General features: G+C 45.0%; 1 protein-coding gene across 2 annotated transcripts; it reads right to left on the bottom strand.

The window, feature by feature from the left end:
- Nucleotides 1-19190: 19190 nt before the first annotated feature.
- LOC111532532 (HLA class I histocompatibility antigen, alpha chain G-like) lies at nucleotides 19191-22597 on the bottom strand. Of its 2 annotated transcripts, XR_004228961.1 has the most exons (8): nucleotides 22395-22597; nucleotides 21996-22265; nucleotides 21475-21750; nucleotides 20631-20906; nucleotides 20411-20526; nucleotides 19937-19969; nucleotides 19783-19830; nucleotides 19191-19609 (listed from the first exon to the last, which is right to left on the bottom strand). XR_004228961.1 is itself a non-coding variant. In XM_023199630.2 (6 exons), the coding sequence occupies exons 1-5, from the start codon at nucleotides 22555-22557 to the stop codon at nucleotides 20432-20434; spliced, it is 1080 nt and encodes a 359-aa protein (XP_023055398.2). In that variant the 5' UTR covers nucleotides 22558-22597; the 3' UTR covers nucleotides 19783-19830; nucleotides 20411-20431. The 2 variants fall into 2 exon arrangements, 1 of the variants encoding a protein (XP_023055398.2); XM_023199630.2 differs by lacking the exons at nucleotides 19191-19609; nucleotides 19937-19969.
- Between the last annotated feature and the right edge of the window lie 2013 nt (nucleotides 22598-24610).

The raw sequence follows: 24610 nt of genomic DNA on the forward strand, positions 1-24610 counted from the left end.
CATTTCTCCATCCTACGAGACCTAGATAATTTTTGTCGAAAAATGGGCAAGTGGTCTGAGGTGCCTTACATCCAGGCATTTTTCACACTTCACTCCCTCCCTGTTCTCTGTTCCCATTGCGATTCTGCCCAAATCCTCCTTCTTTCCCTCTCACCTGTCCCCTCAGTTCCAACCTCAAGCGTCACTGAGTCTTTCCAATCTTCCTTTTCTACAAACCCATCTGACCTCTCCCCTCCTCCCCAGGCTCTCCTCTCCAGGCTGAGCCAGGTCCCAATTCTTCCTCAGCCTCCACTCCTCCACCCTATAATCCTTCTATCACCCCCGCTCCTCACACCTGGTCCAGCTTACAGTTTGGTTCCGTGACTAGCTCTTTCCCACCTGCCCAAAAATTTCCTCTTAGAGAGGCGGCTGGAGCTGAAGGCATAGTCAGGATACATGTGCCTTTTTTCTATCAGACCTCTCTCAGATCAGTCAGCATTTAGGCTTTTTCTCATCAGGACCTACTAAATATATACAGGAATTCCTATATCTAACTCTGTCCTACAATTTAACCTGGAGTGACTTAAATGTCATCTTAACTTCTACCCTCTCCCCAGATGAATGGGAAAGAGTTTTTTCTCTGGCCCAGTCTCACGCTGACAACTGCCGACTCCACAAGCCAGACCTCCAGGAGGGCATTGAGCAGCTCCCCGAGAGGATCCCCAGTGGAACTATCAGGCAGATTCCCCAGGTATAGCTAGGCGAGATTGCATGATTTATTGCCTAGTAGAAGGGCATAAAAAGGCAGCTTACAAAGCTCTTAATTATGAGAAGCTTAAAGAAACTAACCAACGTAAAGATGAAAACCCAGCCCAGTTCATGGCTCATTTGGCAGCAATCCTGAGATGCTTCACAGTCCTAGATCCTGAAAAGTCAGAAGGCCGTCTCATTCTAAATATGCCTTTTATCACCCAGTCAGCTCCTGACATTAGAAAAAAGCTTCAAAAATTAGAATCCAGCCTTCAAACCCCACGACAGGAATTAACCAACCTCACCTTCAAGGTGTGCAATAATAGAGAGGAGGAGGCCAGACAGCAATGCATTTCTGAGTCACAATTACTTGCCTCCACTGTGAGACAAAACCCAGCCATACCTCCAGCACACAAGAGCTTCAAAATGCCTAAGCTGAACACTCCTAAGCTGCAGCAGTCAAGCATTCCTACAGGACCTTCTTCATCAGGATCTTGCTTCAAGTTCCAGAAATATGGCCACTGGGCCAAGGAATGCCCACAGCCCAGGATTCCTCCCAAGCCACATGTCCCATCTGTGCAGGGACCCACTGGAAATGAGACTGCCCAGCTCGCCTGGCAGCCACTCCTGGAGCCCCTAAAGCTCTACCCCAAGGCTCTCTGACTGACTCCTTCCCAGATCTGCTTGGCTTAGCAGCTGAAGACTGATGCTGCCCGAACGCCTTGGAAGCACCCTGGACCATCACGGATGCTGAGCTTCAGGTAACTCTCACAGTGAAAGGTAAGTCCATCTCCTGCTTAATCGATACGGAGGCTACCCACTCCACATTACCTTCTTTTCAAGGGCCTGTTTCCCTTGCCTCCATAACTGTTGTGGGTATTGACAGCCAGGCTTCTAAACCTCTTAAAATTCCCCAACTCTGGTGCCAATTTGGACAATATTCTTTCATGCACTCCACTACCACTCAGAAAGCTGAACTCATTGCCTTAACTCGAGTCCTCACTCTTGCAAAAGGATTACATGTCAATATTTATACTGACTCCAAATAAGCCTTTCATACCTTGCACCACCATGCTGTTATATGGGCAAAAAGAGGTTTCCTCACTACACAAGGGTCCTCCATCATTAATTCCTCTTTAATAGAAACTCTTCTCAAGGTCACTTTACTTCCAAAGGAAGCTGGAGTGATTCACTGCAAGGGCCATCGAAAGGCATCAGACCCCATTGCTCAGGGCAATGCTTATGCTGATAAGGTAGCTAAAAAAGCAGCTAGCATTCCAACTTCTGTCCCTCAGGGCCAGTTTTTCTCCTTCTCATTGGTCACTCCCACCTACTCCCCCACTGAAACTTCCACCTATGACTCTCTTCCCACAGAAGGCAAGTGGTTCTTAGATCAAGGAAAATATCTCCTTCCAGCCTCACTGGTCCATTCTATTCTGTCGTCATTTCATAACCTCTTCCACGTAGGTTATAAGCCGCTAGCCCGCCTCTTAGAACCTCTTATTTCCTTTCCATCATGGAAATCTATGCTCAAGGAAATCACTTCTCAGTGTTCCATCTGCTATTCTACTACTTCCCAAAGATTGTTCAGGCCCCCTCCCTTCCCTACACATCAAGCTTTGTTGCAGGAAATCAGGGACCCCAAACAGAGGGACCAGCTGAAGCCGCAGCAGAAGAACATAATTTGTGATGATTTTATGGACATTTATTAGTTCCCCAAATTAATACTTTTATAATTTCTTACACCTGTCTTTACTGCAGTGTCTGAACATAAATTGTGAAGATTTCATGGACACTTATCACTTCCCCAGTCAATACCCTTGTGCTTCATCTTATGCCTGTCTTTACTTTAATCTCTTAATTCCATCATCTTCATAAACTGAGGAGGATGTATGTTGCCTCAGGACCCTGTCATGATTGTGTTAACTGCACAAATTGTAGAGCATGTGTGCTTGAACAATATGAAATCTGGGCACCTTGAAAAAAGAACAGGATAACAGCAATGTTCAGGGAATAAGGGAGATAAGACTTTAAACTCTGACTGCCAGTGAGCCAGACAGAACAGAGCTGTATTTCTCTTCTTTCAAAAGCAAATAGGAGAAATATCACTGAATTCCTTTTCTCGGGAAAGAATATCCCTGAGAAAGAGAATGTGCCCCTGAGGGTAGGCCTCTAAATTGGCCGCTTTATAGGTGGCTGTCTTTTACGGACAAAGACAAAGGGAAGAAATAAGCCCCAGTCTCCTGTAGCACTCCCAGGCTTATTAGGACGAGGAAATTCCCACCTAATACATTTTGGGCAGACTGGTTGTCTGCTCTTAAACCCTGTCTCCTGATAAGACGTTATTAATGACAATGCATGCCTGAAACTTCATTAGCAATTTTAATTTTGCCCCATCCTCTGGTCCTGTGATCTCGCCCTGCCTCCACTTGCTTTGTGATATTTATTTACCTTGTGAAGCATGTGATCTCTGTGACCCACACCCTATTCATATACTCCCTCCCCTTTTGAAAATTGCTAATAAAAACTTGCTGGTTTTACGGCTCAGGAACATCACGGAACCTGTCAACATGTGATGTCTCCCCTGGACACCCAGCTTTAAAATTTCTTTCTTTTATACTCTTTCCCTTTATTTCTCAGACCAGCTGATGCTTAGGGAAATAGAAAAGAACCCACATTGAAAATTGGGGGTGGGGTTTCCCCTGATGAAACTTGGGGATTCACCCCTGCCCAGGACTGGTAAATTGAATTTACTCACATGCCCTGAGTCAGGAAACTAAAATACCTCTTGGTCTAGGTAGACACTTTCACTGGATGGGTAGAGGCCTTTCCCACAGGGTCTGAGAAGGCCACCACAGTCATTTCTTCCCTTCTGTCAGATGTAATTCCTCTGTTTGGCCTTCCCACCTCTATACAGTCCAATAACGGACCGGCCTTTATTAGTCAAATCATCTGAGCAGTTTTTCTGGCTCTTGGTATTCAGTGGAACTTTCATATCCCTTACTGTTGTCAATCTTCAGGAAAGGTAGAACGGACTAATGGTCTTTCAAAAACGCACCTCACCAAGCTCAGACTCCAACTTAAAAAGAAGGACTCTGTCAAGGATAGAGGTGAAAAACTCGCCAACCAAGCAAGTAATTATGCTGAACCCCATTGGGCACTCTCTAATTGGATGTCCTGGGTCCTCCCAATTCTTAGTCCTTTAATACCTGCTTTTCTCCTTCTCTTATTTGGACCTTGTGTCTTCCATTTAGTTTTTCAGTTCATACAAAACAACATCCAGGCCATCACCAATCATCCTATACAACAAATGCTCCTTCTAACAACTTCACAATATCACCCCTTACCACGAAATCTTCCTTCAGCTTAATTTCTCCCACACTAGGTTCCCAAGCCGCCCCTAATCCCGCTCGAAGCAGCCCTGAGAAACATCGCTCATTATCTCTCCATACCACCCCCAAAAATTTTCGCTGCCCCAACACTTCAACACTACTTTGTTATATTTTTCTTATTATTATAAGAAGCCAGGAATGTCAGGCCTCTGAGCCCAAGCCTGCACGTATTCATCCAGATGGCCTGAAGCAAGTGAAGAGTCACAGGGAAGTGAAAATGGCTGGTTCCTGCCTTAACTGATGACATTGCCTTGTGGAGTTCCTTCTCCTGGCATATCCTGGCTCAAAGGCTCCCCCACTGAGCACCTTGTGACCCCCACCCCTGCCAGCCAGAAAACAACCCTCTTTGACTGTAATTTTCCACTACCTACCCAAATCCTATAAAACAGCCCCACCCCATCTCCCTTCGCTGACTGTCTTCAGACTTAGCCCGCCTGCACCCAGGTGATTAAAAAGCTTTATTGCTCACATAAAGCCTGTTTGGTGGTCTCTTCACATGGACACAGGTGAAACCATTAGTTTTGAGGAAGTCCCAGAAAATGTATTAAATATCAAATGCAAAGAAACCCCTGCTAGGCTTTCCCACTGCTTGAGAATTCTTTTCTCTCTCTTTTTCCTCAACTCCTGCTTCTCCAGTCCTTCTCTTCGCCTCTCTCATCTCTCACACCCCCCTTTCCCCTTAGTCCCTGCTACCCTGTCACTCCTGAATTGTGGCACTAACACTGTCCCTCACCTCCTGCCCATGTCTGTTTTCCCACAGTGCTCAGCAGTCCTGCTAATGTGAGCAAGGTCGTGTCATTTCTTCACTTACAATGGTTGGATTTTGGACTACTATTTTGCTATATGTTCTCAATTTGTCTCATATCTTTTTGTTTCTCTTCCTCCTTCGCTACTTTCTTATGTGTCAAGTAAACATTTTTTAGTTTATGGTTAATTCCCCTAGTGGCTTTTAGCTATATTTCTTTACACTAATTTTTTGTTGTTGTAAGAATGGAAACCTGATTCCTTAGTAGAGACGGGGTTTCACCATGTTGGCCAGGTTTGTCTCAAACTGCTGACCTCATGATCCACCCGTCTCTGCCTCCCAAAGTACTAGGATTACAGGTGTGAGCCACTGCACCTGGCCTATGCTACCAGATTTCAACTATACTTCAATGCTACAGTAACCAAAACAGTATTGTACTGGTACAAAAACAGACATATAAACCAATGGAACAGAACAGAGAACCTAGAAATAAGGTCACACACCTACAACTATGATCTTTGACAAACCTGACAAAAACAAGCAATGGGGAAAGGATTCCCTATTTATAGATGGTGCTGGGATAGCTGGCTAGCCATAAGCAGAAGATTTAGGCTGAACCCCTTTCTTACACCATATACAAAAATTACCTCAAGATGGATTAAATACTTAAATGTAAAATCCAAAGCTGTAAAAACTCTGGAACACAACCTAGGCAGTACCATTCAGGACATAGGCATGGGCAACGATTTTATGACAAAGATGCCAAAAGCAAGTGTAACAAAAGCAAAAATCGACAAATAGAATCTAATTAAACTAAAGAGCTTCTGCACAGGAAAAGAAACTATCAACAGAATAAGCAACCTACAGAATGGGGCAAAATTTTTTGCAAACTATGCATCTGACAAAGGAGGTCTGATATCTAGCATCTATAAGGAACTTAAACAAATTTACAAGAAAAAACAACTCCATTAAAAAGTGGGCAAAGCGTATGAACAGACACTTCTCAAAAGAAGACATACATGCAGCCAACAGACATATGAGAAAAAGCCCAACATCACTGATCATTAGAGAAATACAAATCAAAACCATAGCAAGATACCATTTCACACCAGGCAGAATGGCTATTACTAAAAAGTCAAAAAATAACAGATGCTGGCAAGGTTGTGCAGAAAAAGGAACACTTATACACTGTTGGTGGGAGTGCAAATTAGGTCAGCCATTGTGGAAGACAGTGTGGTGATTTCTCAAAGACCTAAAGATAGAAACACCATTATACTCAAAGGAATATAAATCATTCTATTATAAAGACATAGGCCCATATGTTCATTGCAGCAGCATTCACAATAGAAAAGACATGGAATCAACTTAAATGTCCATCAGTGATAGACAGGATAAAGACAATGTGATAGATATATACCATGGAATACTATGCAGCCAGAAAAAGTAATGAGACCATGTCCTTTGCAGGGCCATGGATGGAGCTGAAAGCCATTAACTTTAGCAAACTAATGCAGGAACATGTTTGGACGAACGGAGGCAAGATGGTGCACTTCTGGGTTCTTCTTCACCACCAACTCTTCCCGCGCGGGCGAAAATGCAGCAGGCGACCCGGGAGGGTGCAGACCAACTGGGCATGCGCCAGGTGATGTCAATCCGAAGAGACCAAGATTTACCTGGTCGCACCTGCGGAACACCCCTGACACGCCCATGCCCCACCTATTGCCCTCCCACTCCTAGAAAAGCTGCTCTCCGCCATTGAGCCACGCAGCCTTCTCACAGCCCCGGTGGCCTTCTTGCAGCCCCACTCCTGTCGGGATGTCGGGACTGTGGGAAGTCTGTCCGAGAGCCCCACCGCGGGGGGACTCTGCCGGCCTCCTTTGCCGGAGGCTGACAGACTTCTCCCGCACACCTTAGGTTACCAAAATAAACTGTGCAGTTTTGCTGTTACACTTGCCTACCCGCTGGTTCTTTTGCGCCCGCTCCGCTGGTCTTAGAAAAACAAGACAGAACAGAAAACCAAATACTGCATGTTCTCACTTATAAGTGGGAGCTAAATGATAAGAACACATAGAGACATAGAGGGGAACAGTACACACTGTGGCCTTTCAGAAGGTGGAGGGTGGGAGGAGGGAGAAAATGAGGAAGAATAACTAATGGGTATTAGGCTTAAAACCTGGGTGATTAAATAGTCTGTGCACCAAACTCTCACCACACAGGTTGACCTATAAAACAGCCTACACTTGTACCCCTGAACTGAAAATAAAAGTTAAAAAAAAGGAACTGATCTGCAGATTCTGCCCATGGCTGAGTAGGTCTATTTCAATTATGCAAACCAGCGCTGAGGAAATAATCACAGGGTGGTCAGGGGCCCACTGGACCCGCTGTGAGAATGGTTCATGGATGTTAGGGCTTTATTCTTCCTAATTTAATCTTGCTAGATTGTATGTTTCCTGGAATTTATCCATAACCTCCAGATTTTCCAGTTTGTCAGTAGAAAATTTTTTCTAATAGGTTCTGATGATCTTTTGTGTTTTTGCGGTATCACTTGTAATGTTTCTCTTTTCTGATTTTGAGTCTTCTCTCTTTTTTTCTAGGTTTATCTAGCTAGTGGTTTATCACTTTTGTTTATGTTTTTAAAGAGCAAACTTTTGTCTTTGTTGATCATTTACATGGTTTTTAAAGTCTTTATTTAGTTCTGCTCTGATCTTTATTATTTATTTTCTGCTAATTTTGGATGTGACTTGTTGCTTTTCCAGTTCCTTGAAGTTCATTGTTATATTGTTAGTTTGTAATGTTTCTAGTATTCTTAGGTAGGCATTTATTGTTATAAACTTCCCTGTTAGCCCTGTTTAGTTGTATCCCACAGGGTTTAATATGTTGTATTTCCATTTTCATTTGTTTCAAGAAACTTTTTTTTTTTTTTTTTTTTTTTTTAAGACAAAGATTTGTTCTTGTTGCCCAGGCTGGAGTGCAATGGCACAATCTCGGCTCATCGCAACCTCTGCCTCCCAGGTTCAAGTGTTTTTCCTGCCTCAGCCTCCTGAGTAGCTGGGATTACAGGCATGGGCCACCACACCCAGCTAATTTTTTATATTTTTAGTAGAGACAGGGTTTCTCCATGTTGGTCAGGCTGGTCTTGAACTCTAAAACTCAGGTGATCACATGCCTTGGCCTCCCAAAGTGCTGGGATTACAGGAGTGAGCCACTGCACATGGCCAAGAAACTTTTTGATTTCCATTTGAATTTCTCTGTTGACTCAGTGGTTATTCAGGAGCATGTTGTTTCATTTCCATTTTTTGGTGCAGTTGCCAACATTTCTCTTGGTGTACATTTCTAGTTTTATTCCATTGTGGCCAGAGAAGATATTTAATAAGATTTCAATTTTTGAAAATTTGTTGAGACTTGTTTTGTGGCTTAATATAAGTTCTCTCCTGGAAAATGTTCCAAGTGTGCATGAAAATAATGTGTATTCTGTAATGTTAGATAGAATGTTCTGTGTCAGGCCTCTGAGCCAAAGCCTGCACATATACATCCAGATGGCCTGAAGCAAGTGAAGAATCACAAAAGAAGTGAAAATGGTCGGTTCTTGCCTTAACTGTGACATTACCTTGTGAAATTCCTTCTCCTGGCTCATGCTGGCTCAAAAGCTCCCCCACTGAGCACCTTGGGACCCCCCTTCCAACCCTGCCTGCCAGAGAACAACCCCCTTTGACTGTAATTTTCCACTACCTACCCAAATCCTCTGAAATGGCCCCACCCCACCTCCCTTCACTGACTCTCTTTTTGGACTCAGCCCACCTGCACCCAGGTGAAATAGCCTTGTTTCTCACACAAAGCCTGTTTGGTGGTCTCTTCACATGGACACGCATGGTACTCTGTAAATATCTGTTAGCTTTATTTGGTCTAAAATTCAGTTTAAATCCAATGTTTCTTTCTTGATTTTCTGTGTAGATACATGATCTGTCTCATGCTGAGGTTGAAATGTTGGAGTCCCCCTCTCTTATTGTATTGGAGTCTATCTCTCTTGTTAAATGTAGTAATATTTGTTTTATGAATCTAGGTCCTCCAGTGTTTAGTGCATATATATTTAGAATTATTCCATCCTCTTCCTGGATGGATCTCTTTATGATGATGTGATGGCCTTCCTTATCTTTTAAAAAAATTGTTCTTGCTACTACTGCTCACTTTTGGTTTCCATTTGCAGAGATTTTCTCTTGCCACCCTTTTACTTTCTGTCTCTATGGATTGTTGTGAGGCAGTATTACTGGTGAGTTTTTTGTAAGCAGAATATAGTTAGGTCATGTTTTCTATTCATTCAGCCATTCTAAATCTTATAAGTGGATAATTTAATCTGTTTACATTCCATATTATTATTAATATGTGAGACTTTGTTTCTTTCATATTGTTGTTTTCTGGTTGTTTTATAAGTTCTTTGTTACTGTCTTTTTCTCTTATTGGTTGTCATTGTGATTTGGTGGATTTCTGTAGTACGACCATTTGAGTCCTTTCTCTTCCTCTTTTGTGTGATTGCTTTACCAGTGAGTTGTATACTTGTGTATATTTTCATGATGATAATGTTGATATGTTGAAAATGCTGTCCTTTCACTTCTAGGTTTAGGACTCTCTTCAGCATTTCCTGTAGGGCTAGCCTAGTGGTAATGAAGTCTTTCAGCATTTGCTTGTCTTGGAGAGATTATTTCTTTTTCAATTATGAAGAATAATTTTGTTCAGTTTATTACTCTTGGCTTGGCATTTCTTTTCTTTCAGGACTTTGAGTATACTATCCTATTATCTTCTGGCCTGTAAGATTTCTGCTAAGAAATCTGCTTTTAGTCTGATGGGATTTCCTTTATAGGTGACTAAACGTTTTTCTTTTGTTATTTTTAGGATTTGCTTTGTACCTTAGACTATAGAAAGTCTGACTAGTAATGTCCCATGGAGAAGAACTTTCTGCACTGTGTTTTTCTCAGGATTATTAAACATCTTGGATCTGAATGTCTGTATCATTTGGTAGACTTGGGAATTATTCATCTATTTTTTCATTAAACAGATTTTTTAATCTGTTCTTGCTTTCTTGGCTCTTAAGGATACCAGTAATTTGAATATTTTATATTGTGCCAAATGTCACAAAGGCTTTGCTCATTTTTTGTGTGTGTGTTTTTGTCTGATTGGATTATTTCAATAGATCTGTCTTCAAGTTTTGGGATTCTTCCTTCTATGTGGCCTAGTATATTGTTGAAGCTTCAAATGTATTTGGTATTTCATTTCATGAATTCTTTAATTCCTGAATTTCTGTTTAGTTCCTTTTTTTAAAGTCTACATCTATGGTAAATTACTTATTCATATCCTGAATAATTTTTTGATTTTTTTTTTGTATTTTTTTCAGAATTCTTTTGTATCTCACTGAACTTCTGTAAAATAAATGTTTTGAATCCTTTACCTGGAATCTTGAAAATTTCCTTTTTATTAAGATCTATTGTGTTCCTTTGGGGCTGTCTTTTTTTTTCTTTTTTTCTTTTTCATGTTTCTGTCCTAATGTTAACATTTTTGCCTCTGATACAATTCTTTGATTATAAGAATTGATAAGTCAATTCTTCCTATTTTTGAATTTCATTTCATAGTAGTGAACATTTTTCTGAAGATGAATCTATGGTGTTGGTTGCGGGGGGTACTTTGGATTTGATTCTGGGTGTAGTACATAGTAGAGTGCTATGGTCTCTGTATAATTTCTTTGGCTGTAGACAGTGTTAATGATATCTGTGATTTCCTCCGTGCATTAGGGTGTGGTTATTACTGAGGCTGTGGTGAGGATGTGCTGGGGATGGGGATGCCACTTGAGACAGTCTTCAAGCTCCAGTGGTGGCAGTGGTGCGCTGAGTGTTCCTATCTTTGTGCCCCAAGGTGGTGTATGCTGGCACTTGTGTTTGTGGTTACCGGTGGGCTGATTCCTGGGCCTCCAGCTGGCTTGCTTGGATGCCAGTAGTGGCAGTGATTGACTGGGTGGGTGGGTGGGATCTTGGACTCCTGGGCAGCTAGCTTGGCAGTAGCAGTAGTAGGCTGATTCTCTGGGTCCCAAGCAGTATGCATTGTTAGCAGCAGCTGTGATAGGCTGGGTGGGATGCCCATAGGTGGTGTTTGTATGTAGGTGACAGCTAAGGTGATAACACCCAACCTCAGGTACCCAAGAGGAGTGTGCAGGTGCACAAGGTGGTGGATTGGGTTGAGGAATTCCCAGGACCCGGCCTGTGTTCTCTGTCTCAGTGGGAGGGGTCGATGAAGCTGTCTCTTCATCATTAAATGCTGTGCCAACGAGTCCCTTAATTTTCTTTTTGCCTGGAGGACTGAAACATGTATTATAGTTTAGGTCTGCTGGTTATAATGTTTTTCACTACCTATATGTCTAAAATCCCTGTATTTTTTGATAGACGTATTCAGGGTATGTTAGTTAACTTGATTTAATCATTACATATGGTATACATATATCAGTATATCACCCAATACCTCATGAATGTATTATGATTTGTCAATTAAAATTATACAGAGATATGTTTGAAAAAGGTATTATTTTCTGGGAATGGAATCTAGTTTCACAGTATTTTCCTTTTATGTTTTTAAGAATCAGGCAACTCACACTTAAGACCCAACCTCCTTGATGGGTTACAAGCAAAGGTTTTTAAAGGCAGGGCTATTTAGAAAAGCAGAGTTACAGACATCATAAAACTGTGCATGGAAATTATACATTGGTTTGGCCTTAAAAGTCGGAATATCCTGATGAGGGAGCTTACAGGTCTTAGGTAGATTTAAAGATTCTCTGATTTGTGATTGATAAGGAAGCAAAGCTTCCTTACATAGTTGGGGGCAGTAGAGAGGAATGTTCAGGCCTGGCCTGTGGGCTTGACTCTCTCCAGGCCTCTCAGGAAAAAATTTGGAACAAAGAACGGGGGTCAGAGTTCAGTCCTCAGTTTCCCCTTTTCTGAGGTCTCCCTGGCAGTGGATTTATTAGGTGGGATTCCATGTTTCTGAAAAACAACTCAGGGACATATATTAAGGTGTTATTTTCAGTTTTTATAGAGATTCAAACATCTTGTGACTCTCACTTCCTTGGCTATTGTTTTAAGCTATCATTACCTTCTTACTTATAAAGTCACTCACTTACTTTTTCGGGCTGGCTAGGTGCCTGGAATTTCTCTTGAAGAAACTGAAGGTTTTCCTTTATTTCCATGTTGGGAGGCCCTGGTAGGCTTCTAAGAGAGGTCCCTCCTTTATCTCAGATGCACATGGTCGGAGTGCTACAAAAGAACTTGAATGGGAGGTACAGCAACCATGTGGACCACCGAGTCGCATTTCTTTACACCAGAAAATGCACTTGCTCAAAATGTCCAACAATAGTCAGAGTGATGTCCTCCTCAAAGGAAGAGTTCAATAGAGAATTAAAATAACCAGTTGAAATATTGGGTATATAAAGCCAGAGTGGGGAAACAAGCACGAAGGGTGGGCTTATACACCTTCATGAGTGTGCTCACACTTGACATGAGAGTATCCTCTCTTTTCCTGGTGGATCAGGGGAAGGTGCTGGTGTGATCTACATATATTCCTTCCCATGGTGGGAGGACACTGGAATAATGACTGTAACTCACCTCAACTTGCTTTTCTCATCCGTGATGCAGTGGTCCCAGGACTAGGGATGGAAATAGAGTCCAGAAACAGGAATTATTCCTAAACAAGAAACTGTAAATATATTTTATGTCCTTTATGTAATAATTCCTAAGGGCCTGGAGAAGTAGGTTGTGCCTTCACTGCACCTGGCAAAGTTGGGGCTAACACTGAATGCAGCTGTATTGCCTCTGTATTGCCTGGGGTCAGTTAGCCACCCAGTTCTCTACCTGCATAACCCTACCCTCTATGAACTGGAATGGATGATGTGAGACAATTGCTAGAACAGTATTGGTCCTGCAGTCCAAGCCAGCACAGCAGCAGAGCCTAGTGTTCCTTCTGAAATTGTAAATGTTTAGTATAAATGAAGAGAAGGAGAAATAGTAGCTGAGGGTAAATGAAGAGAAGGAGAAAGAGTAGCTGAGGGTAAATGAATGAATAAATGGGTTATGTAATGAGGAAAATCCAATGTTACATGAACTACTCGAAAGAGGTATAAGTAAGAGAGAGTATTGTCTCTTAGCTCAATTTCACCGATGCCTGAAAGGGTGCAGCCATATGTTACTGAGACTATTCCTATTTTTGGACTGCACTGGGATAACTGTTAATGACCAAAGAGGATTCTGGTAATGTACCAGGATCTTTTGACAGTTATGATTTTTCTATGTAGGAGATCTGTGATTGGCCAGGCACAATGGCTCATGCTTGTAATTCCATCAGTTTGGGAGGCAATGGTAGGAACATCGTTTAAGGTCAGGATTTGAGACCAGCCTCTGCAAAATAGTGAGACCCATTCCAATAAAACATTTAAAAATTAGTTGGGCATGGTGGTGTGCACCTGTAATGCTATCTACTCAGGAGGCCGAGGCAGAAGGATCACTTGAGTGCAGGAATTTGAGGTTACAGTGAGCTATGATTGTGCCACTGCATTCTACCCTGGGCAACAGAGCAAGAGATTAACTCTAAAATAAATAAATATTATAAAAAGAGATAATGTAATCAAAACCAGGGTGTGATCTGTGGTCCAATAAAAATATATGGTCTTTGCCCCTGTTTCCTGACAACCGGGTTCTAGAACATTTGCAGTCTCCTCAGTGATAAACATGACTTCAGTATGGCAATGAGATGACTGTGGGGTGAGGGGTTTCTAGATAGCTTCAGAATGGGGGCTGGTTGCCAGAAACACGAAGTTGCGATTAGAGGATTGGAACTTTTAGCCCCATCCCTAAAGTCTGGGAAGGAAAGAGAGGCTCGAGGTTGAGTTTAGTCACACAATGGCCAGTGATTTAATTAATCTTGCCTACACAATGAAATTTACATAGAAACCTCTAGAGATTGGGTTTCGGAGAGCTTCCCAATTGGTGAGCACATCCATGTGTCCACGTGCTGGGAGGGTGGTGAACTCCATCTATATGGGGACAGAGGCTCCTGTGCTCAGAACCCTTCCAGACCTCACCCTGTGCACCTCTTCCTCTGGTTGCTCATTTGTATCCTTTATAACTGCTGTGGTTTGAATGTTTCCCCCAAAAAGCATCTGTTGGATATTTCTTCCCAAATGCAACATTTTAAAGAAATGGGACCTTTGAGATGTCATTGGACCATCAGAGCTCTGCCTTCATTAATGAATTAAGGCTCATCATAAAAGGACCTGAGGCTGTCAGTTTGACCTCCTTTTCCCTCTACCTCTCACCCTCTCTTGCCCTTTTGTTTTCTACCAGATACAGTCCATTGATCTGGGAATTCCCATCCTTGACACCATGAATGAAACAAATTTCTGTTTGTTATAAGTTATCCAGTCTCAAGTGTTCTGCTATAGTGGCATAATTTAAACCAGGGGTCCCTAACCCCCAGGCTGTGGACTGGTACAAGTTTCTGGCCTGGTAGGAACCAGACCGCACAGCAGGAGGTGATCGATGGGCGAGAGAGCATGAGCATGACCACCAGAGTTCCGCCTCCTGTCAGATCAGTGGCAGAATTAGATTCTTATAGGAGCACGAACCCTATTGTGAGCTCTGCATGCGAGAGATCTAGGTTGCATGCTCCTTATGAAAGACTAATGCCTGGTCATCTGAGGTGCAACAGTTTCATCCAAAACCATTTCCCTCTGCCTTCCGCCACCTCCACTGGTCCATGGAAAAACTGTCTTCCGTGAAACCGGTCTTGGGTGCCAAAAAGGTGGGGATTTAAGCTATAAAAATAAAAATAAAAAAAACTGCAATACTGAGTGTGAAAGGAAAGTAAAATTTCAGGACTCCAAATTCACTATACCAAAGAAAAAAGTTAAGTTTGGAGACTGAATGGTGGAAAGACTGTGTTTCTTTTGTTCCTAAACAAATAACTGCGAAGATAGAAGACCCCGTACCTCCCCAGGTGGCCTCCCTCACAAACTGCTCACAAGATAATTCCTTGTGGGCCCCAACATCTTTACTCTAAAACGGAGTTTTGTTGAATTTCCCCCTGACAGTGTAAATTAACAGCTTATCTTCACAGGTACAGGACAAAGACAAGACTAGACATCATCCCTTCACCCACCCACCCAGTGACTTTTCTACCAACGTTTACTTTATCTTATGGAAAATGCAGATGTACTGAGCACAAGATGAATGCATAGTTGACTGTTTTTTTCCTCTCCTGGCTGCTCTTTCCCCTATAAATATTGCAGTCCTCAAAACCCTGTTAGGAAAAAGCATTGGCCACAGATCCTATAATGATTTGTGTCTCTGTTTCCAAGGTGCATCTTCAGTTCGGCAAAATAAATTTCTAAACTGACTGAGACCTGTCTCGGATGTTTTTTGGTTTACATGACTATAGCAATGTCCTAAGTTCTTTGAGTTAGTTTAAGAATTATCAGTTCTTGGGAGGTGAGAGATCCCTGACTTTGCAGCCATGATAGACAGAAGTGCAGGTAACCCGGGACCCGATACTTGTGACTTGCATCTGAAGTGAGGACAGACTTGTGGGACTGAGCCCTTAAACCTGTGGAGCCCAAGGTGAACTCCAGGTAGTTAGTGTCAGAATTGAGTCGAACTCTAGGACTCCCAGCTGCTGTTGGAGAATCAGAAATTTGGGTGGAGGAAAACCCCATCAATATCCCACAGAGAGAAAATTACAGTAAGAGTAAGCAAGTACACCTCTATCTTTTTGGTCCCAGAGGAAAAGATAGACAAAATGTAAGCATTTACTTCATGTCCCTAATCTATTAAACACAGGTTACTACCAGCTGTTCATTGTCCAGACGTGGAGTGGTCCTACCTCTAACCTAGAAGTTAGGATTTTTTAGGCCTTTGAGGGTGTCATAAAAAAACTAATAAATGTTAGAGATTCTCTCCCCAGAAATATTTCCACACACAAGAAAATATAGATATTAATATAAAACATCGGTGTGGACCCAGAACCTCTGAGGTCTTACAAACCTGGGTGTTTTAATCCTAGTAAGAGACAATGCTGAGGAAAGCTGTTTGAATAACCATTTCATCATCACACAATGCCACTCCAATAATCTAGACTATAAACCGGGATAGACAAAACCTTGATGTAATAATCTATCCTCAAGGGAATGAGTGGAAATATGTTATTTATTAGTCTTGGCTCATTCAGCCACTCTGCATGCCTACCAGGTACCAGATAAAGTTCTCTTCCTGCATCACTACTCCAACAATTAAAATTTGTCACTTTTTCCCACCCCTCACACTCCAGCACTTGAACCCTCTTACTACACCAGAATTCCACACTGTCAATGAGAAGAGTCAAACTCGGTAACATATTTGAAGAGATTAATTCTGAGCCAAAAATGAGGGACCACAGCCCATGACGCAGTCCTCAGGAGACCCTGAGAACATGTCCTCAAGGTGGTTGGGGCACAGGTTGGTTTTATACATTTTAGGAACATATGAGACATCAATAAGCTATACATTGTTTCGATCCAGACAGTTGGGACAATTTGAAGCAAGCAAGGGTTGCGGGGTAGTGCTTCTGGGTTATAATTAGATTTTTAATTTTTCTGATTGGCAATTGGTTGAGTTACTATCAATAGAAAGGAACGTCTGGGTTATGATAAGAGGTTGTGGAGTCCAAAATTTTCTCATGCAGATGACGCCTCCAGGTGCCAGGCTTCAGAGAGAATAGATTGTAAATGTTTCTGATCCGATTGAAGGTCTGTGTTGGTGGCAAATGCTGGTCAGCTTTTCCTGAATTCCAAAAGGGAAGAGGGCATAATGAGGCATGTTCAACACCTGCTTCCCATGTTGGCCTCAGCCAGTCTTTCAGGTTAACTTTTGAGCACCCTGGCTGAGGGTGTCAATTGAGATGGTTAGGAGAGGGTGGCTTTGATGCTTATTTTTGGTTTACAACATGCAAAATGTTGAGAGAAGACAGACACCACCTCCCTTCTTGGAAGAGGACAACACTCCAGTCACCCTGCAGTAGATCAGGGACACACGTCTTAAGCTCCACCAGTCTGATGACCACCTGCTAAAGAGGTGTCGTTGTCCTAGGTAAATACTAAGGGTGTGTCATCTCATACCAAGAAGACTGAAGACACTGACACATGAGGAGTGAGTTTAAGAGCAAAGCGTTTAATAGGCAAAAGAAAGACAAAGGGGAACAGCTCTCTTCTTGTGAGAGAGAGGGGAACCCAAAAGGGAATTCTGGCCTGGAATGGGAGTGCATCAGATTTCACAGGCAGGCTTGAGGAGATGGTGTCTGATTTATGTAGGGCCCACAGGTTGGTTGGACCAGGTGTGATATTTACATAGTGCAAGTGGAAGGCTGTTCACCCCACCCTCATCCTATTATGCAAATGGGCTTTGCACTCGGCCAGCGCCATGTTCTCTGCTCCTTACTGTAAGGAAGGAGCCTGGCAAAGAGAAGGGAAGATGGAGTTGCCATTGTGAGCATGCCCAGTCCCAGGCGTCCGATTCCTATTCGCACAGCTGCCGGCATTCACCCATGCAAGCTTCCAGCTTACTTCTCTGTGTCTGAAGCTTGATATTACAGGCTGCACCTTGTTAGAAAAGAAAATAATTTGGAGCCTGCTTTTCATTAAAAGCCTTCTGTACCCTCACTACCTGTCTAAATAATTTCTTCTTAACTCCTATATCACTGCCAGCCTCTGAGCCAGAATGAGGTGACAGAGAGGCTGGGACTGTGCAGAAAACATTTTAGTGAAGATGGCTGAGTGACAGTAGTGATGTCCAATTTCCAGGTGCAGCAGTGACATCTGTCCTGGCCTCAGGGTCCAGTGTCCAGCACCAGGGTGTCAGAGGTGTGAGCAGTGGCGTCTGTGCTCAGCAGCAGGGGCGGTTGTTCCTAGGAGGGACCTGATCCAGGGTGGGCTGTGGATTCTGTTCCTGGATGTGTAGGTTCCAGCCTGCTTCTGTGGCCATCTCCACAATAAAACTAGCCCCCAGTACCAGATATACAACTTTTTGTGTACATTACAGAAATTTGTTTTCCATGGTTTGCTCCAAGAAGTGAGTGGGAAATGAGTCTGTGAGCGGGTGTCAGAGAGCAGCATTCCCAGGTGTTCCTTGTGCGAGAGCCACATCCTGAATTCTCTACCTGGCGTCTACTCCATGGTGGAGAGAACAACAGGGAATGTCACATCTCATAACTGATGATACACATCCTCCTTTTTCTTTCTGTGAGAAAAATCCTCTTTTAAACAAGGTTTGAAAACTCACCCCACCCACTCACCCTGGGCACTCCCTAATCTCAGTGGTTCCCAATCTGGCTGAGCAACAGGATTGCTGGCGGGGGCTTAGAAAATACTCAGGCCACTCCCCAGAATCCCTGTCTCAGAGTATTATGCATAAAACCAAGGAATCGTTTATATAACAACCCCAGAGGTGAGGCTGATGCTCAGACATGTGGGATCCTGGTGTTCTTGATACTCCAAGTGTAATCTGGAGAACAGCAACATGAACTCCAGCCTTGTCATAAATACAGAATCTGTAGCTCGACTCCAGACTTCCTGGATCTCAGCACCACGTCCGGGTGATTCCTGTACACATGGGAGTTCCTTGTCTAAGTGTCCTCTAGACTTGGGGTCAGAACTGTGCAGTCTGCTCTGGGTGTGGTCTGATCACATCCCTTACAACTGGAGGTCCAGGGTTCAGTCCTTGCCCTCATTCCTTTCCACAGTCAATCACTCCCTTGGTGCCCACCCCCCACAGCACACTGCAGCTCACAACCAGGTTCTCTCTTCAGGAAAGAACAGTCCTTGATGATGGGTCCAATTTCACAGACAAACATAAGTCTAAATTAGACTCTGCTTTATAGATTCATGAGTTGGGATTGGATTCAGCACCAAGATCACGAGAACCAGGGCAGGGAGAGAGGGCAGGAGAGCAGAGCAGAACAAAAGCTCTAGAAGCAAGACAGAAGGTGAATGGCTCTGAAAATTTGTCTCAGAATGCACAGAGACCCCCGTGTGCAGGGGCCGCCCTCAGTGATGTCTGAGCCTCTGTGGTCGCAGCTCCCGCTGGACAAGTTTCCACTGAAGGGACAAGGACAACGGAGCAGTGAAGGTGACCCAGCTGAGGACTGACCACATAAAGCCCATGAAGAACTGAACAGCAACTAGGCACAGGCCCAGTCCACACTGGGCTCCTCACTGCCTTCTCCACCCCCACCTGCAACAGACTCAACACAGCAAACATGCAGATTCTGGAAGGTTCTCAGGTCTTTATTTGCTCTCTCAAATTCTAGGGTTTACTTATTTTTAATTAATCCATCAACCTCTCATAGCAGATATTTGAGAAAACAAATTTATATTCAGATTCTTATTTTCAGTAGGGAAGTAAGAAGTTGCAGCTCGGTGCACATAAAGTTGGGACTGAAATGGAGACATCCAGCCCCACCTCTCTGGAACAGGAACGATGACTGGGGAGGAAACACAGGTCAGCATGGGAACAGGGGTCACGGTGCACACGGGGGTGGGCTGTCCCTCCACCTCCTCACATTATGCTAACAGGGAGGCAGACACATTCAGATGCCTTGGCAGAAAGAGATGCCAGAGTCTCTTGAAGTCACAAAAGGGAGGTGTGAAGAAATCCTGCATCTCAGTCCCACACAAGACAATTATCTCAGGCTACAGAAAACACAGTCATGAACAAATTCATGTCAGTCATGGTAAGTGATGACACTCTGAACAGCCCACCACACACTTGAAACGTCCCAATCAAAGAATCTCCATTACTCAGGCCTTTCCCCTCTGCCGCACACCACCCCACCCCCGCCTACACTAGACCCCAAGAATCTCACCTTTTCAAGCGGTGAGAGACACATCAAAGCCCTGGGCACTGTCGCTGGCTGGGGTAGAACAAAAACAGGACCTCGTCAGAGCCCGCAGGAGACGTGGGACAGGAGGAATTATGGGGTGGATGAGCTCCTCCACACTCCCACCCCCACCACTTATACGCAGCCTGAGAGTAGCTCCCTCCTTTTCCACCTGTAGCAAGAAAATGTCCTGTGAGGGGACTGGGAGGAAGCAGGGTCATGAGATCTTAGAGGAACCTCCTAGTCTTGGACCCAAAAGAAATTTCCAGAACTGTGACTACAGACCCAGGGCAGGATCAGCAAACAGGAGGAAAGCAGGTGTGTGTCCTGGACCAACTGCCCTCCTGAGGTCTGTCCTTAGCAGGGACCTTCCCCTGACTCGTGAATGCTGGAATCAGGATCCCAACAGCACAACCATCAAGGTGATATATCCGTCCTTCATTGTCACATGTGCTGCACAAAAGAGTAAGTGCTGGCACATAGGGTCCCAGGCTGGGTTAGCTCTTGTGTGGATGCTGCTTCCCAGGAATGAGGCAGGGAACACTTCTACGTGGGGCTTGAAGCCCCCAGTGGGACAAGAAAACCCAGACCCCACCCCTCACCCCTTCCCTACCTGAGCTCTTCCTCCTCTACATCACAGCAGTGACCACGGCTCCATGACCACAACTGCCAGGACAGCCAGGCCAGCAACGATGCCCACGATGGGGATGGTGGACTGGGAAGATGGCTCTGGGAAAGGAGGGGAAGGTGAGGGGCCCTGACTCTGCTGAAGGGCTCCAGAAGGGCTCCTGCTTTCCCTGAGAAGAGACATGACCCCTCATCCCCCTCCTTACTCCATCTCAGGGTGAGGGGCTCTGGCAGCCCCTCGTGCTGCACATGGCACGTGTATCTCTGCTCTTCTCCAGAAGGCACCACCACAGCTGCCCACTTCTGGAAGGTTCCATCTCCTGCTGGCCTGGTCTCCACAAGCTCGGTGTCCTGAGTTTGGTCCTCCCCATCCCGCTGCCAGGTCAGTGTGATCTCCGCAGGGTAGAAGCCCAGGGCCCAGCACCTCAGGGTGGCCTCATGGTCAGAGACGGGGTGGTGGGCCACATGTGTCTTTGGGGGATCTGATGGGAAGAGTCAGAAAATTCAGGCGCTTTGCATCTCTCATGGGACACCCCAGCAGCATGCATGTGACCACCCTGAGAATGAACAGGACACCTGGGGTGGGGAAGGGAGCACAGAACCCAGACACCAGCCTTGACACAAGCATCTGGGATAATTCCCTGGAGAGTTCTAGTCTCTGAGGGAGGAACAGGGACTTCTAGTCCTGACCTGAGTGGAGGCCGAGGGACTTAGAAAAGCTGAAATCAGACCTTCAAACACATTGAGTGTGAGGCAGAGAACAAGGCCTGAGAGAAAAATTCACGGTGCCCAAAGTTGCTGCAGGAGTCAAAGGGGACCTCTGATCAGTATTCTAGGGACTGTCTTCCCCTCCATGTCCTCAGAGACGTCATCCCTTAATTGTCCTAGAGAGCAGAGGGGGCTCTCAGAGGAAATCAGGGAAACTCATGCCATTCTCCATTCAAGGGAGGGCGACCTTCTAGCGCTGATCCCATTTTCCTCCCCTCCTCATGGGAGGCCATCCCTGGCGATCTAGAGGTGATGGGGAAGGCTCCCCACTGCCCCTGGTACCCGCGCGCTGCAGCGTCTCCTTCCCGTTCTCCAGGTGTCTGCGGAGCCACTCCACGCACGTCCCTTCCAGGTGGGCTCTCCACTGCTGTGCCTTGCGGGCCGCCTCCCACTTGCGCTGGGTGATCTGAGCCGCCGTGTCTGCCGCGGTCCAGGAGCGCAGGTCCCCGTTCAGGGCGATGTAATCCTTGCCGTCGTAGGCGAACTGGTGATACCCGCGGAGGAGGCGCCCGTTGGGCCCCAAGTCGCAGCCGTACATCCACTGGAGGGTGTGAGACCCTGGCCCCGCCCCCGCGGTCAGCCCCGCCCACCGAGCCCCGCCACGCCCCGACCACCCCACGAGGACTTTGGCCTCAACTGAAAATGGAACCGGGTAAAGGCGTCTGGGGCTCTCCCCGGTCGAGGGTCTGGGCGGGTCCCGCGGCCTCGGGGCGGATCTCGGACCCGGAGACTCGGGGAGACCCGGGCCGCCCGTGGGGGATGGGGAGGGGTCGTGACCTGCGCCCCGGGCCGGGGTCACTCACCCGCCTCGCTCTGGTTGTAGTAGCCGCGCAGGGTCCGCAGGTACACTCGGAAAGTCTGTGCGGCCTCCTTGGCAAGCAGTGTCTGCTCCTCCAAATACTCCGGCCCCTCCTGCTCCAACCACTGCGCCCGCGGCTCCATCCTCGGACTCGCGGCGTCACTGTCGAACCGCAGGAACTGCGTGTAGTCCACGTAGCCCACGGAGATGAAGCGGGGCTTCCCGCGGCCGGGCCGGGACACGGCGGTGCTGAAATACCTCAAGGAGTGCGAGCCTGGGGGCGAGGAGAGGCTGAGACCCGCCCGATCCTCCTCTCCGCGCGGCTCCCCGGGTCCTGCGCCCCCGCCTGCGGTCCCCTCGCTCCTCCCCGCAGAGGCCATTTCCCTACCGTCCCCGCACTCACCGGCCCAGTTCTCGGTCAGGGCCAGAGCCCCCGAGAGCAGCAGGAGGAGGGTTCGGGGCGCCATGACCCGCAACCCGGCGTCAGAGGAGACTCCGAGCCCGGATGGGCGGGTGGGGACTTTAGAACTGAGACCGCGGCGACTCTGATTGGCTTCTCTAGACATCCGACACCCAATGAGAGTGGGAACTGGGGACGCGTGACGAGTATCCTGGAAGAAGGACCCGACACCTGTTGGGAGAAGTGAAACTAGGGGAGTGAGGAATCCGCAACCCAGTGCCTCCCCAATGCAGATAAGGCCCGAGGCCCTGAGAGCCACGCCCAGGACCTGGGACTTCTTCCTGATCCCTCTCCGACACCAAGCCTCTTTGACACCCTGTCTGCCTGAGTCCTGGACAAGTATCTGTCTGTGGAAATCAGGGAGAGACCACGAGGCTGCACCCAGCCCCTTCCCCTTCCCTACTCATCCTGGAATCCCCGTCCCTGAACTGGACTCCCTGCCTCCCACTCCCATACCTCTCCCCTTGGACCTTTGTGCAGGGGAACTGACCACGGGAACTTGATGCCAGAGAGTGAGCTCGCCCTGGGAATGGAGGTGTAGAGACAGGAGTTTTCTTTCTAAACCTGCTGAAGTTTTGTCTGAAGGCACCACATAGAGATTCTCATAGAGACCAGTTTCCTTTTTGTTTATTAATACAGTAGGTAGCACAATACTGGTAATCCCTGAATGATTAGAATTCCAATCTGTAAAAGACCTGTGTCAAAACAGCATTACAATTAAACTCTCAAAGCTCCTAAGTTTTGCTTTCCCAGACTATGGATCTGTTACTGTGAGTTGTTGCATTTAAAATTACCTTCATTCCCTAGCCCGAGTTTCCCTGCGTGAGTCCAGAACATCTCCTGAATACAAAGAAGCAGAGTTTGTTACTGTCTATTGCAACCGGGAGCCTGTAGTCATCACCTCAAAGTTGCGAGTGCTCCATGCAGTCCCAGTGCTCTTCACGGACGCTCAAGCACTGCCTGTTTTCCTGAACTATGCACATCTAAGCAGTGTGCATATTTTATCTGGACACTAAATGAGTTTAGCAACTACTAAACTACTAATACTAAATGAGTTTAGCACATTGGTAGGCTACAAGATCAAAACACAAAAATTGAGTGTGCTTCTATAGAGTATCAATGCATTAATACAAATGTTATTTAAAAATCCAACTTACAACAGCATTTAAAAAATGAAGTCAGAAGAGAATTGAGGGCCCAGCAATACCCTTCACTTTTATGGTTAATTGGTTTTTGAAAACGATGCTAATATAATTCAGTGGGGGAAGAAATTATCTTTTCATCAAGTGGTGCTGAGAAAACAGGCTATCCATATGCAAAAGAATAAAGCTGGATCCCTACTTCACACTACATATAAAAATTACCTCAAAGTGTATCAAAGACCTAAATGTGAGACTTAACACTAGAAAACTCTTAGAAGAAAACATAGGTATAAATCTTCATGACTTTGGATTAGGTAAAAATAACTGATCTTAAATGATACCAAAAGCACAAGCAAAAAGAGGAAATAAAAGATAAATCGAACATCATCAAAATTTAAAATGTGTGAGTCTAAGGACACCACCAAGAAAGTGAAAAGAAACTCATCGAATGGGAGAAAATGTTTGCAAATCTTACATCTGGCAAGGAAAGGACTTGTATTTAGAATATATGAAGAATGGTTGTAACAGTATAATAATATTAGTAATAATAAGATAATAATACACAATAAATAAAATAATAATAAGACAAATAATATACAAAAGGCTCATAAGCACATAGAAACATGTTCAACATCAGTAACCATCAGCAAAATGCACATCAACCCAAAAATGAGATACCATTTCCCACCCACTAGAATGGCCATAATTAAAAAGGTAATAATTAGTGTTGATGAGAATGTGGAGATACTAGAACACTCACACTTTGCTGGTGGGGATTTAAGAGACATAGCCCTTTTAGAAAGCAGGCTATCAGTAGCTCAAATTGTTGAACATTAAGTTATTACATGAACCAGCAATCCCCTCCTATGTATACAGTATACCTAAGAGAAATGAAAACATAAGTTCACATAAAAACTTATATACCATGTTTGTAGCAGCATTATTCATCATAATCCAAATGAGAAAGACCAAAATGTTGCCAACTAATAAATAAATTGTGATATATCCATACAATGG

Source organism: Piliocolobus tephrosceles, chromosome 5, assembly GCF_002776525.5.
Source record: "Piliocolobus tephrosceles isolate RC106 chromosome 5, ASM277652v3, whole genome shotgun sequence".
Classification (NCBI taxonomy): Eukaryota; Metazoa; Chordata; class Mammalia; order Primates; family Cercopithecidae; genus Piliocolobus; species Piliocolobus tephrosceles.

Coding starts and splice junctions, on each gene's coding strand:
- LOC111532532 (XM_023199630.2), bottom strand. CDS start 22,557: ATGTCTAGAGAAGCCAATCAGAGTCGCCGCGGTCTCAGTTCTAAAGTC. Junction 20,907..21,474: donor GGAGACGCTGCAGCGCGCGG/GTACCAGGGGCA, acceptor TCTTCCCATCAG/ATCCCCCAAAGACACATGTG. Junction 20,527..20,630: donor GCCCCTCACCCTGAGATGGA/GTAAGGAGGGGG, acceptor CTCCTTTCCCAG/AGCCATCTTCCCAGTCCACC.